This window comes from Coloeus monedula, assembly GCF_965178545.1.
Source record: "Coloeus monedula genome assembly, chromosome: 1".
NCBI classification, from domain to species: domain Eukaryota; kingdom Metazoa; phylum Chordata; class Aves; order Passeriformes; family Corvidae; genus Coloeus; species Coloeus monedula.
This window is the reverse complement of record NC_138781.1, coordinates 72370391-72384813: the sequence shown is the minus strand read 5'-3', so window position 1 is coordinate 72384813 and position 14423 is coordinate 72370391. Positions and strand designations below refer to the sequence as shown.

The 14423-nt window shown below is 38.1% G+C and overlaps 1 protein-coding gene across 8 annotated transcripts in view; it reads left to right on the top strand.

The window, feature by feature from the left end:
• Window positions 1-14423, top strand: part of FARS2 (phenylalanyl-tRNA synthetase 2, mitochondrial) — a 236014-nt gene that overhangs the window by 45427 nt on the left and 176164 nt on the right. For all 8 annotated transcript variants that reach the window (XM_082296767.1, XM_082296769.1, XM_082296771.1 and 5 more), the window contains one exon: window positions 8613-9248. In XM_082296767.1, coding sequence (XP_082152893.1) covers window positions 8631-9248 — 618 coding nt within the window. In that variant the 5' untranslated portion in view covers window positions 8613-8630. The remainder of the gene's footprint in view (window positions 1-8612; window positions 9249-14423) is intronic.

The following is a 14423-nucleotide window of genomic DNA, read 5'->3' as shown; positions in this document are numbered from 1 at the left end:
CAAAGCTTATGAATGTGGACAAGCAAATGAAAGTGATTTTAATTTTTTTTTCCTTCCTGTTTTCTCTTTCAAGTGCTTAGTGTGCACTGCCCTAGCTTGGTATCTTATTGCTAACCCCTTTGTATGGCTGCCAAGGTTTCTTGCATAATTTTCTTGACAAATGGCTTACTCATTAATATTTCAGGCCTGTTCCTACCAACCTCAGACAAGTGGTATGCCCCAGGCAGGGAAATGTAGTTCCTTCCTTAGGAGCCTTCTAATCTTTTCCTTAAATGCTTTGTCAGAGCCCATGACAGATAAATGAAGATGGTGCAGTTCAAACTAGAGATGACTTATTTGTGTACACGTGACCATACATCTTCCAACTGGGAGGTGTTGTACTGCAGTGGCATCTCTGCTGCAAACATCCACATATTCTCTTCTTTATCCATCCTGAAGTCTGTGAGACGTATTGATTCTGAAGGAAAATCCGCAGAGATATTTGTCTCTTTCTTTTTTTGTTTGGCTGTTGAAATATACATACTCCTGATAAAGGCTCTGTCTGTTCACACTTTCATTATTTCTATAACAGAGACAGACCAAGAAATGACACCATAGCTGAGTTAGAGCTTGAGTTGAGATCAAGTTCATATCACAGCTAGGTCTGAGATGCGGATCTCTGGTGATATTTTGGCTCAAGATGATAGCAAATTTGTGAAACTGATCTCTTTAAAGCTTGATGTGACAGAAAATTGATGTGACACAAAACTTACAATATTCCTGCTGCTATTTAGGGTTGAAACATCCCAAGAAAGCCTTGTTCAATTTAAATATTGCTGATTACATACATATTACAACCATGAAATAACTCCCTGGTTTAAAATATTAATTATGTTTGTTATTTCATAATAATACTTAAATTATTCTAACTACACCATGTTGGCTAGGGTATTACTAAGGAGGGCATCTGGATATCGGTGGTAAGTCATAGATTTCCCCAGTTCTCCTGAAGAATGGAATTAGAATCAGTACTATGGGGATACAGCAGGTAAAGCTGAAAGACTTTCTCATTTGTGGATGAACTTAGTGATTCATGTTATCTGCCTTTTCTGGCATATCCCATTGAAATAATTTGGTTTTCTTAGTACTGGGTGGGCTGGGTTTGTTCCTGAGTTTAATTTTTCCCTGTACCCTGTGAGGTGTCTGAAAGTTGGGTGTTTGGGCATGTTGAATATTTTGCAGATGAAGGTTGAATGTAGCCCACTGGGTGTGTTGAATTTCATGCATGAGATGTTGCTGCCTTTCTTTCTGCTGTTTCCCTGGAGGAGGCAGGCAATCACTATTTGATTTGTGAACGATGCCTTCAGAGTTGAAGGATATCTTCTTTGTCTGCCGCAGGCATCTCCAGAGGCCCGGGCTACTGTTGCCATTGCCAGGCAGGTGCAGTCCTTTTCCAGAAGGGAGATTGCAGCTTCCCAGTTGGTGTACTGGCAGGACCCAACACTCTTGGTGGTGTATGCCTCTGTAGAAAAATACAGATAATGATTTGCAGATATTGAAGGAAAAAAAAAGAAGGCAGAAGAGATAGTGGTAATCTTAACTGCAGTGGGGATTTTATAGGTATTTAAGTGTCTCTGTCCCTTTCATCTGACAGTTATTTACAAAAGCAGAAGGCTGTTTGGCAACATTTTCAAGGCATTGGAAAAAGAATATTCCCTCAGCAACCAAAGGTAGTGTTTTTTCAGATTGCATTCCTTGAAAATTGATATATTTAAAAGCAGTAGACACATTTGAGAATATTTAAGAATTATTTCTGCATTGCCTTTTCACAGTATGTAATGTAATGTATTCAAAATATGTTTGCGTAATGAGGATTTTCCCTTAAATTATGAAATTGACTATTAGCTGTTTTGTCTTATTGTGGAAGTAAGGAAGAACACAGGAATGTCAACAGGAGATCGGGTCACAGCTGTTTAATTTTTAGTAGTTCTGTGTGCCTTAGTCATCATGCACTATTGAAAGTTATCACTAAAGGGCCTTATTGACATTTCTTTAGTAAATAATAAACTCTGTTTTAGTTGGTGAAAGAAAAATTAAGAAATAATTAATGTATAAATGAAAGAAAAACAGGTATTGCAGGGGTGATTTTCCTTAGTTTAAACTTCTGTCATGCATATATATATAATTTCTTTTTCCAACAATAGTTTCTTTCCTCTGAATTTGCTTATTTTGTTTTTATTAATCTGTTTTTTTAAGTCCAAATTAAAATAGTGTGGTCAGGCTTTTCACCTTAAATTTCTAAATTTTGCATGTTAGAGAGTTTGGTGCCTTTCCACCCGCCCAGAAGCCTGAATTTGTTTGCCTTTGGTCTTCAACTTCTAATGTCATTTATGCTGTATACATTTATCTTTTGAAAAATTATATGCTGTCTGAATAATTCAGCAATTTGATGTACCTGATTAGCTTGCTGAGCACAAATTCCAGTGTGTGGATACTCTACTTCTGAATTGTTTAAAACAAATTTACTACAGGTTGTCTTGAAATCTGATGATATCAGTCTTTGAAATGGTCTCATACCAGTTGGCAGCACAGCTACAGAGTTTGCAAGTGTTTTGGCTACTGAAATGCATTTTACTTGCCTTGAATCATATGTCTGGAAGCATTATCCTTTTAGTGTATGGGAAACTTATGGATAAACCTGAACAATCCTGGAGTGACACTGTTTAGCAGGGAAACCAGAGCCTGCAGCAGCCTTTGGAGGCCCACATGGGGAACTGAAACTTGTTGCAGTTGGATGGCATTTTATCATCACTGCAATATCCAACCTACAACTGAATGGTGAGTGGACTCAAGGGATGATTCAAGACATTTTAAAATGGGTGCTTGCCCAGAGGTATGTTCCCTTGTCCAAAGGGTTGCTGCTCATTATGGCTATCTTGACCCATCTTGAAGTTCTAAAGAACTGGTGCAGGTGGTTGAAGGTGTGCTTCAGAAGTATGGACCATATTTTCTCTGCTTACCTCCAGGTGCTCAGGTGTGTAAGACAGGCCATGGGATGCTGGCCTTTGTTCAGACAATCAGCATCTTCTGCATTAGTGTAAAAGCAGCATGGTTGTTAATACCTTTCATATTTAAGAAGGTCTTATATGTAGCACTGAGAGAAAGCAGGATCATGCCTTATCCCAGAAAAGGTTTTTTAGTTTTCTCTCAATATTGCAAGCCTCAGAATGTTGCCGAAGGTGGCATCATGATTAATGTATCACCATTATAGAGCAGACAGCCAGCCAGCTTATGACATATTTTTGCTTCAGTCAAGAAAAATAACAAAATAACTAAATAATAATAAAAAGTTACTCTGTGTGTTTCTGGAACTTACTGACAGATTGTTAGCTAGATGAACTCCTAGTACATGAAAAAATTAAGAGCCAAATACTTGAAAGCTGTATTATCTTGCCAATGCTTTGTAGTGCATGAAATACATTAATGGTGTTTGGCTATCATCAGGGATATCTGATGATATTCTGCCCTTGGAAGATCAGGTTCTAAAATGGATCCATTCTAAGTTATCTGTAAGGCTATTTCAGAAGTCTGTGTGTATTATATAAATTCAGTATACTCAGTAGAAGTCTGTTCTGGTGTGCAACAATGTATCATCACTTTAAAATGAGTATAAAAAATCCAATCTTGTTATTAGTTTTGCATGCAAAATAATTTATGTTATATCCTATGCAATGCAGATATGGTCATGGCAATACAATTATATTTGCTGCTGTATGCCTACATAGTTTTCAAAACTAAAATTCAATGCTTAGCTAAATTGCTAAGCAGACTGGTAAATGTCCAATTTTAGCAGCCTAACATATGTTTATAATTTTTGTTTTAACATATGCTATGTTGGTTGAACTCCCCTCCCCACACATACGGTAGATAAAAGCTGTCACATCACAAAATGGTGGCAGCCCAACTTTTCTAACATTTTCCATGGCACTTCAGAGTCTTGCATTAATTAGCTATTCTTGGATAGGAGACAGACTCTCATCTTTGTAGAATTTTGGTTTCAAACCCGTCATGTACTTGGGTTTATGTATGCAGTAGCCCATCTGTGTTTCTGCAGCCATAAGCTGTAAAAAGCACAGGGCAGAGAGAAAAGCGGTCAGCAGAAGCGAGGGTGCCCTTGGCTCACAGATGCAAATACCGAGCAAATGGCCCCAAAAGCTGGCCTGTTTGGGCTCTAGTTTGCTCAAACAGGCGCATTCTCTCTCTTCCACTTTTACAGGAGAGGTGAGTGAATAAAACAACATTGGTGCACAGCACTGTTTCTTTTCATTGTGAGCTGCTAAACTGCCCCTCTTTTCTCCTCCCTTTTCAAAGCAGGTGTAAGGAGAAATTTCACTGAGTCTAAGATGCTTTCCTAAACCTCAGCTGGGTAGTGGAGAATTGTGACAAATACCACTGCAGCTGTGATAATGCTGTCTTAATCCTTGCTGCACTATGACATGGAATCCTGGATTTAGACATGAAAGGACATTTCTTAATAGCACAGCAATATGATCCCTTTTCAAATCGAGCTGACTTTTGCATGTGCTCCAAAACCATGGTGTTTTTTGTCTGATGTATTCTGTCTGCCATTTCCCTGCTCTCAGGCTCCTGACTGTGGTGTACTTCAGCGTGTGTAATGTCTGCTGGGCTGCTGCATGGGGAATGGTTGGTTTTCCGTGGGGGAGGAAGGAGCCTTGCCCATCAATCAAAACTGCTGTAGAAATGTCGCAGGGTCTGTGGTACAGGACTGACATTGGCAAATGTGGTTGTATTGATGCCTGGTCTATGCACAGCGTGGACAGGGTTGTTCTTATGCCTTCACCCCTGGGTGGCGTGGATGCCGCCTCCTGCCCTCTGGTCTGCCTTGGAGCTGCTCAAAAGCTCATGCCCAGGTGCAAACATAGTTCCAAGTGCACTGGCACAACATAATGTATGGTATCATTCCTATCCAAGACCAGAGTTGTATTAGACATCTCAGTACGGAGACCTGAGCCCATGGAGCTTCAGGGGAGATGCTGAGGTACCCTGGAATGTGTCAGTGGTGGTGTCTGGCTAAGGACCTGTGTAATAGGAGATTACAACGGCCTGGTACTTGCATGTCCACCTGCAGAGCTTTGAGAAACCCCACAGAGAGCTGCCAGCAGAACAGCCTGCTTCCAAAGCCCTGCATCTGCATCCAAAGCCCTGTGTTGGCTCCCAGCTGTGAGCCAGAGCCTCTGTCGAGCCCAGAGCTCAGGACTTGCTGGTGGTGCTGGTGGAGGCCTTTGCCATTGTTAGATCGTAGATGCCAGTGGTGGTTGTTCAATGTCTATTTCCCGTTTATGTATTTGTTTTCAGCTACAGGACCTGCAGCTGCTGTTTGGCTCGCTGTGCTTCTTAGCTGGCTGGCAGGCCTTGCTGTGGGATTCAGGTTTTGTCAGTGTGCACAGAAAACAGTTTTGTTTCCCTGCCAAATGAAAAGCATGGTGGAAGTAAATGAAGAAAATTTTAAATTTAAACTGCTTTTCCAGACATTTAGATAAATGTAGACAGAAATAAAAAGACATAAAAGCATAAACATGTTTGTTATAAATGAACATAAGTAATTAGTGTGTTCTTAACAACAGGTATTCATTGCTAGAGGAAAGGTAAAGAGATTTCTTTATTTTCCAGTGTTGCTCTCTGCCTTGGTAAACATTACTTTGATTTGGAGATTTTGTGTACAGTCTGCAGAGTGCAAACATTATTTACTTTCTTTCTTTCTTCTCAGTGGTTTCTCTGCCCAAATGTAACTTATTACCAGTTGAGTTGAACTATGTCCAATACCATTTTTCTGTAATGATTCTGGAAGAGGAATATGTGACTCTGTGGTGAGAGAGGGAAGCAGCAGAGTATTGGTGAAGGACTTCAGTGTTTCTGGAGCTCTGTGTCATACCATGTTAGTCGGTCATTTAGTGGTTGTTTGCTGTTGTTTGCAGTACTTGGACATTGGATAACTCATCAAAAAATTATAACTTTTCTTACTGCTCACATTACTGACTGCTCAGGTTTTGCTTTGGATTAGAATAATAATGCAGGTAATAATGCCATTCAAGTATTTAAGGAACAGGCATAATGTTAGGATGAAAACTGATACAAGTTTATCTGTAGGTTTTTCTCCTGTACAAGTTTGTGAGGAGTATATATCACTTGCTCGGAAAAAAATGTGTTTCTGAACTATCAGAAACTGAGAGCAGGGTTCCTCATTACAAATACTGAAATATCATCAGGTAAGCCCTTGAAGATGTATACACCAGAGTCTCCCTTAAAAATAATGAGTCTTAAACAAACAAACAAACAAACAAACAAAAAAGAATGCCTTCCAACACTTAAGGTGCATGTTCTAATTTCTTTTTCCATAGATTTAAAATCATCAGAACTGTTTATGTGAAAGTTAAACTTCTCATATGGTTGTCTGATTCTCAGAGGAATGATATTTAAGAAAGCAGCAAACATCACGAGAATCACAATAAAGTTATGAGAGTTTTTTGTTCATTATGGTTATGTATAAGTTTTGAATTGAATTTTTTAGAAAAATAAATGTATGGGCAGATGGTGATATTTACTTAAGGGAAGCTGAATTCATTATCTGACTAGGACTGGGTATTTCAAGCAGCTGTTTGAAAATGAGAACTCACTTTCCATGATGGAGAACGTATGTTTCAGGAAAATGGAGGCTCTTTTCAAAATGTAAGACAATCCCTTGCTTAGCCTCCATCAGAGTGGTTTTTGGTGTGCGTGTGAATTCATTTACTGAAGAACATTCTCAGTAATGATCAAGAGCTAATTTGGTGAAATAATTTTGTAAACTCTTAGCTTCCCCCCTGCAAAAGGCAGTCCTTCTTAAAAGTTTCAAAGCTAGATAAAATTTGTAGCTGTTCTTTATTTCTAAAGATATTCTACCAGAAAAAGGATTAAACCAAATATTTAGTAATCTTACCCTTCCCAGCCAGATTTAATTTCTGTCTACCCAACTTGCCTTTATTTTGATTGATTGATTGATTGATTGATTGAGATACAATTACTTGAGGAAACAGACCTATGGAAAACTTCTAGGTATAAGTCCGAAGAAAGAAAGCCAAATGTGACTCTACTCATTATCTTTTACAGATTTGGTTTTTTCTGGGGCTGTCTATTCTAGTATGTCTGTTCTATTTGCATACATATTTTGAAGTGTGAGAGTATGAAAAATAGTCTTAACCTTGTTTATTTTTCACTTACACTTGTTTTCCTTATGTTCCTGTGGAAAGCTAGCCAGATATTGTAATTGTAAAGATTGAAAGGTATCCCTAGAACACTGTGGTGGATTTATTATTGCCTATGTCCTTTCTTCCCCCAGTTCTTTAAGGTGACTTTCACAGAAAATTCTTTCACTCAGAAAACCTGTGGCCCTGTAATTCTTGGTTCATAGAGAAATACAACTCAGTTTGTTTGTAGCAGATGCCTTTCCGTGGTCACTTAACTTCTAATGCCTCTGTTTTCCCATTCCGTAATAGCAAATTGTAATGCTTAATTATTTTACTTTGCTAGTATTTCTGAAGCCCAACTGTAGATTTTCAAGTAATTTTTCATCTCAGAATGGGCTTGTGCATATGGAGTGACCAAAACTCATCACTCTCAAAACTCTTTGGTTTTGGAATTATCTTTGAACTCTACAGAGATTGCAGCTGTGTAGACATGAAGCACAAAGCCTGTCTGTGAACAGGGAGGATGTGTAAAGATGGCTCTTTGATGGGAAATGAGTTCTTCGGTTCAGACAACTTGAAGAATCTCATGACTTTGCCTCCCTGGTATCTGACAAGCTTGACTCCCCTGTACAGTAGTGGAGCTGTGAAAATAGCCATCCTGGGAACATACAGAAAAAGGGGTTTTGTGCTCACTGCAAAATCCTAACATTGGTTCTGACTGTATGGCCTCTTTATTGTGAATCTTGTGCAATACTCATGTGTGAATTTAATGTGCTGTTTATATATAAATATGTGACTTGTGTTTTGGCCATCTGTTTTTTCACAGTGGTTCAGTAGTTTGAAAGGTTAAACTGGTTTTGTCTGGCATTAAATAAGAATTAGTGATGATTGCATAGTGCGTGCCACATGCATCAGGTAGATGTGAAACATGTTCAGTAGCTTCTGCTAATGGGGCAGATGATATAGCAATAAGTTAATTGCTTATTATAACCGAGTTCTGAATGCTGAAGGGCACTGTTAAGTTTCTGAGTTTCTCATAAGTAATATTTGCCTCATGTTTTAATTGGATGAAAGATATTGTTTGAAAGAAGGCCTGATGTTTATTCATCTTTAAAGAGCGTCATCTGGAATGGGGTTCAGGCTAGGTCTAGATTCATTAATACTGGTGCAGTGATGCAGAAGCCTGATAATTGAATAAAATATCCTAGCTGAAATTTGACCACAAGGGTATTTTCCCTCCTCTGAAGTCAAAACAGTGGTTTATAATGGGAATTTTGTTATACTAATCAAGCAGACATTTGGATTTATGTGTCCCTAAGATACTAGCAATTTCTGCAGCAAGATTGCAGTTCCTAACTCAAATATTTTTAATTCCTTTTCTTTCTCTAGATCGTAAAAAATCTTACAATGGCAATGCTCTGGAAATTCATGAGAGTAGCTAAGTATTCTAAAACAGCTTTATCACCAAAAGTAAAGGTAGGAGGAATTCCCACCCATTCAAGGCATTCTTCATCCAAGTCTGTACCTTCAGATTTCACTGCCAGTGCCCCCTGCTCAAATACTGTGGAACTGCTTGGTAAATCTTATCCTCAAGATGACTACAGCAATGTCACAGAGAAGATCCTTTCCAAGGTGGGGAAGAACTTGCACAACAGAAAACACCACCCTTTGTGGCTAATCAAGGAGCAGGTGAAGGAGCACTTCTACAAACACTATCTAGGACGCCGCGGGACTCCGCTCTTTTCTGTGTATGATGGTCTCTCCCCGGTGGTTACAGTCCAGCAGAATTTTGATAGTTTACTTATTCCACAGAACCATGCCAGCAGAAGGAAAGAGGATAACTACTACTTGAATCGTGACCACATGCTAAGAGCACACACATCAGCTCATCAGTGGGACTTGATACACTCTGGCCTAGATGCCTTTCTGGCAGTGGGAGATGTCTACCGCCGAGACACGATTGATAACACCCACTACCCAGTCTTCCATCAGATGGAGGGAGTGCGCCTCTTCTCCTGCCATGAGGTATGAATTCTCTAGTTGGGGTGAAAGACCTTTTGGGTAAGTTGCTTGGTCTTGTGCTTGCTGTAAGCAAAGTTCGTGCACGTAAGCATATTATAGCAACAATGTTATGCTGCACATTGATAAAGATCAAGTGATTTATCATCTAGTAATATTTTTAATTTGTGAAAAATGTAGATGGAAAGTGTTGAATTTGAAAACAACGATGAAATTCCCTAGGAAAATGTGAAAAAATGGAAAGACAATATTATTGAAAGCTAGCAAAATGAAACATAATCTGAAAGGAAACAACTTGTTCAGTTAATGATCTGCACAATTCAATTCTATTTCTGTCACAACTCAATTCTGGTGAGATCACTTTATCAAAAACTCTATCAAATTAATTGAAAAAGCTGCCTTGAAGGATTCATATGTTGCAGCCAATAGTTATGTGTGTGTAGTGCATACACAGTAAACCCATCAGAGTCCAGAGGCATCAGCTGAAGAGCTCTAGGTTGATGTCCAAGACTCTTAAGTTTATATGTTTTGTTGGCACAGCTTGCATGTTCTGCAAATGCCTGGGTGTCATTAAGTACTCTGCTGCATCATTGATCAGTGGTAAATATAAGCCAGTTTGTTTTCCAAATAGTAATTGATTTGTATAATTTGTGTGTGCTTGTAGCAATACTGCCAAATTCACAGTTCTATAACTAAAACTAGCTTATTCTAATAATACTGAGATGTAGACTGTTCTTAATGTGCTTGCCAATGGGTGACAGGAGCTTGGCAGAGAAGCCTAATGCCTTTGGATGCCTGAGGGAAAACTAAGGTAATCAGAGAACACTGGTCTTCTCCGTGCTGGAAGGGGCTCGTGCTGCCTGCACTGGCGTTTCCCACCCCGTGTGGCCGCTGGTCCTTCCACTGGGAACACATGCCTGCCCCTGCAGGTGTCCTGTGAGCTGCGTGGTGCTGGACCCAGCCTGCAGCTGCTTCTTTGGGAACCACGAAATGGAAATATTGCAGACTTAGGCAGCCTGGTTTGTTTGCTGTTCTTTTTGCATAGGCCTATTTATGAATACAATCAGGGTATACGGTATACAATACTATATTAAGAAAATTCCATTTCTTAACCGTTTTTGTTCATGACAACTTTTTTTTTTACTTGAGCAGGAGTTCAGTCATTCAGATGGAAATATTTTATCTGCCACAAAATTATAACATCAATATTCTTGCAGGAGGAAATTGCTGCAACCTCGGGTGTGATTGATCTAATTGAAATACCTGTTAATGAATGTACCCCTTAAGAAATTTTGGTCCTAATGATAGACTATTTCTTTCTACGTTACAAATTCAATAATAGGAATAACAGGATTTGAATAACTGGGAACAGAGTTACAGAAATGTTTTCACTAACATGTTCCATCTAGAAATATACAATGTTTAACAATCTAATTCATTGCATTGGAGATTGTTTCTTTTTCTCTTCTCTCTTTTTCTCCAAGAAAATGATTGAGATGTTATTGGAGAGCTTTCTATACAGATGAAGAAAGAATAGTGGTGTGGTGCACAATGTGTAAAGTGTTGTTTATTGGGCAACCTGAAAAAATTATAAACCTGAGCATGATCTGAAGCATCCTTTTTTGCTTCACTTCGTGTTTCAATATATACCCCTTTCTACAGCCATAATCACAAGAGCCTTGTGGAAAAAAATTAATATGTAATTCTGAAATTTCACTGGGGACTGTTTCTGTGTTTTATGTTCTGGTTGCCTGTTCAAAATAATCCACATTTAAATAATTCCAGAAGTAACTGTCTGAGCGGAACAAAGACTTAATAGAGGTAATACTACATGAGAGAAATACTCTGATACTCATTTATTTATACTCAAGTTTAAGCTGTAACACACTGAGCAGAAACTTGTGACTGTCAGGGCCTGTTACCCTTGTCTCAGACTTTTCATTCATAACCAGGCTACAATCTCTGGTGAGAAGACATTTGCACAAGTACCAAGGATCAGAATCTTTGGAACCAAGGGAAAAACTGTTAGCTCTTAGCTACAAGCCCTGGGTACATTTCATGTTATGGCCAATATAGTAATTTTAAATGCTGTTGTCAGTTTGCTGCTCTAATTTTTTGTTTTGATTTTTACATTTATCATTTGCTGTCTTGTCAGTGTAAGTGACCACAGACCGAAGATGATGTGAAAAGAAAGATAAAAGCCTAGAGTGATTTTATAGGAACTTGAATTTAGAGGAATTTTATGTTTGATCTCAGTTTAGGAGGTGTGGGGGAAAATCACTTCATTCTCAGCTGAAATTTTAGGCAGGATATGAAAGATGTAGGATATGTACAAAAGTGAGTCTCCTTTACAAATACCAAATTCTGTAGTCATGACTATGTTAAAACTCCTGCCCTGTGATGGAAACCTTCAGCATAATTCTTTATATCAAAGTTAATATCTGTATGTTGAAGTAAGATCTGGAAAAATAAACCAAGTTTGGCAATTTTACAGTACTTATCCTGAGATATTTGTGAGCTATTTGCTTTTTTGGCTATGTTTTCTCATGATGGTTGGTTGATTACTTTTTAAAGAGAGAAGTAATCTATAATTCAAAGATGAGCAGGTAACTGATGCATTTCTGCAGCTTCGTATGAGTGTAAATATTAAAGTACTAAAGAAATTCCCATCTTCCAAAGTCATTGCTAAAAGAATAATTCATGCTTAAATTTCTCATAAACTTTTAAAAAATGTCCTTGGACTGCCATCAAAGAACATCTGACAATACATTTAGACATGTTTTCAATACATTTGAAAGTATTTTAGGTGATTATTATCTGAATGTAATATATAGAACAGTTAGAAACTGACTAATATAAATAGTTAAAACCAGAAATCCCAAATCTACTTCAGAATTCTGAGCATAAAATGATCTGTTCTTCTTAAACAGTATCCCCAAGTGATATTCTTTTGTATTCACTTCCTCCAGCATTCATGTTTTTCTTCTAATTGGTGTTTGGATTTTTTTTTCTTTCTATGGTATATGGCTTTTTTTTCTTTTTGTCAGTGCTTTGGATTGGCAATTTTGATACTGCTGTAGTCAAATTTGAACTGGCCAGTTTTCCTGGGTGGATTATAAGAGAAATTATTTCTGTGCTATGCCGTTGGCTTTGGTGCAGTTGCATAATTTATGGAAAAGAGAAAAAAAAATCTCAACTAAATTGCACTTTGTGCCTGTCAGCCAGAAGAGGGAGCCAATATAAACCCAATGGCAGTCAATGAATAGCTTTCAGTTGACAACAAAAGATGTTTACACATTGGAAGGAGACTTTGTACGGTGTTTTATAGTCTGTACTGAATGATACACAAATTTTAAGGGGAACAGATGCTAAAACATGGAAATTGCTCCTCTAATTTAGTAACCCTGTTCCAGTGGAGGCGAATACAAGATTGTCTAGATGAAAAAAATATGCTCTTATCGGGCTTGTTTGTGCTAGAAGTAGTAGGGATACATCTTTATTCTCCATTGAAATGCTTATGGTGGAAATGGAAACTTTTTTGTTAGGATGCAATGGAAAAATGGTAGATATTCTAGTTACAAATAAAGGACTACTTCTCCAAAGGACTATATATAAATTGAAAAAAGAAAGTCAGTATTGTAGCTTCTAGTTTTTATATCCCAAAATGTAAAGACTCTTGTTCTAGCTAATAGAAGATTAGTAGATTTTTCTCTTTTTCATCTAAGTACATACTCCTTTCCTCATCTTCCCATACTTGTGTAGCTTGGCAATATTCCTTGTGTATTGTTAAAAAGAAAAAAAAAATGTTGCTTTTTTCCTTTTCCTTGTGGTTTGGGATGATGTGAACTCCTGATTGACCACTATCTGCAGTTTTGAGGTTTTTTTTAATCAAGTGCCATGGTGGGTTTCCACCTGGAAAACTCGTGTCTTTAGGTTTGACTTCTCCAAAATCCTATATGTTGCTGCAGCTTTGGACACTGTTCTTCTGCTCTGACATTGTATCAAAGGAAAGCTCTTTCCTGTCTTCAGTCCATTTTTTAAATCCTCATATGTAAAGGAATTTAAATCAATTTATAGTGTTCCAGGGATCAGCCTATTTTATGGAGTGATTTGGAGTATGTCTGAGAGTGCTTGTGAGTGTAAGTGGGAGTCATAATAGCCGTGTTTAGCTGGGCACAAGGAACAAATATTTTAAAAGGCTTAAATGGCCAAGGAAAGGTACCCTTCTTAGCCCTCTACAACTTATTGGTGGGGTTGTGAGCAAAGCATCAGTGCCAAGGAGCCTGAGAGACGGCCCTTCTTCTCACAGGGAGCGGTGAGCACTGTACAGGAGCAGAGGCACTTGAACTAGATTCACCTTGGTAAGAAAAAGAGCAGCAGCATTACTTTGCTAGAATATTCTGAGGTGAATTTATTCCTGAAGCTTCAGTTTAGCTGAGTGGTAGCAATAAAGGGCCTGGCTAGTTCAGGTGGAACTGACTTCACTTTTTCCGGTATCTGTCCAAGTTGTGAACATTGCATTATTCTGTATTTTCCAAGTTGTGGTGTATAAATCATGCTGTAATAAATAGATCTTCACTGATCCGAGGACCCAAATTGTATTCTTTGTTATTTTTAGTTGAAAATTTGACAGTGAAGGGCATCAGACGGTCTGCTAGATTTTCATAGTGATCCATAGTCTAGAAAGTTTGAAAACCAATAGTGCATCTTTTCCTGCAAAGACTTCATTTTTTTTTCAGACTTTGTCTTACTCTCTGTTGTCCAGCTAAAAAAACCAAACAAATCAAGAAGGCTTTTCAGAATAAAGCAATTAGATACATTCAATGCAGTATTTGAAATGTGCAGGGAAAAAAAGAGAGCAAAATGCCTACAAGTGTATTTGGGAAGTCTAAGGTGCTTAAAAGTAAAGGAATTTCTACTGCCACAGAAACAGAAGTCTATCATGTATGTCTTAATCATTGTATCAGGTATCTGTGTAGCGGTGTTACTTTTTCTTTCTGGTTTGAAAACATCTTTATCGTTTTCACTTTTCTTACAGAAACACTTTGATTAGGTTAAAAAACCCAAAAAAGCAGTCTACCCCCAAAAAACAACAGAGATTACCTTTCTTTGCTGTAATTGGAGGAGTGGACATGGAAGGGTGTAGAAATTAAGGTTCAACCCCAAGCTTGTGGGTTGAAG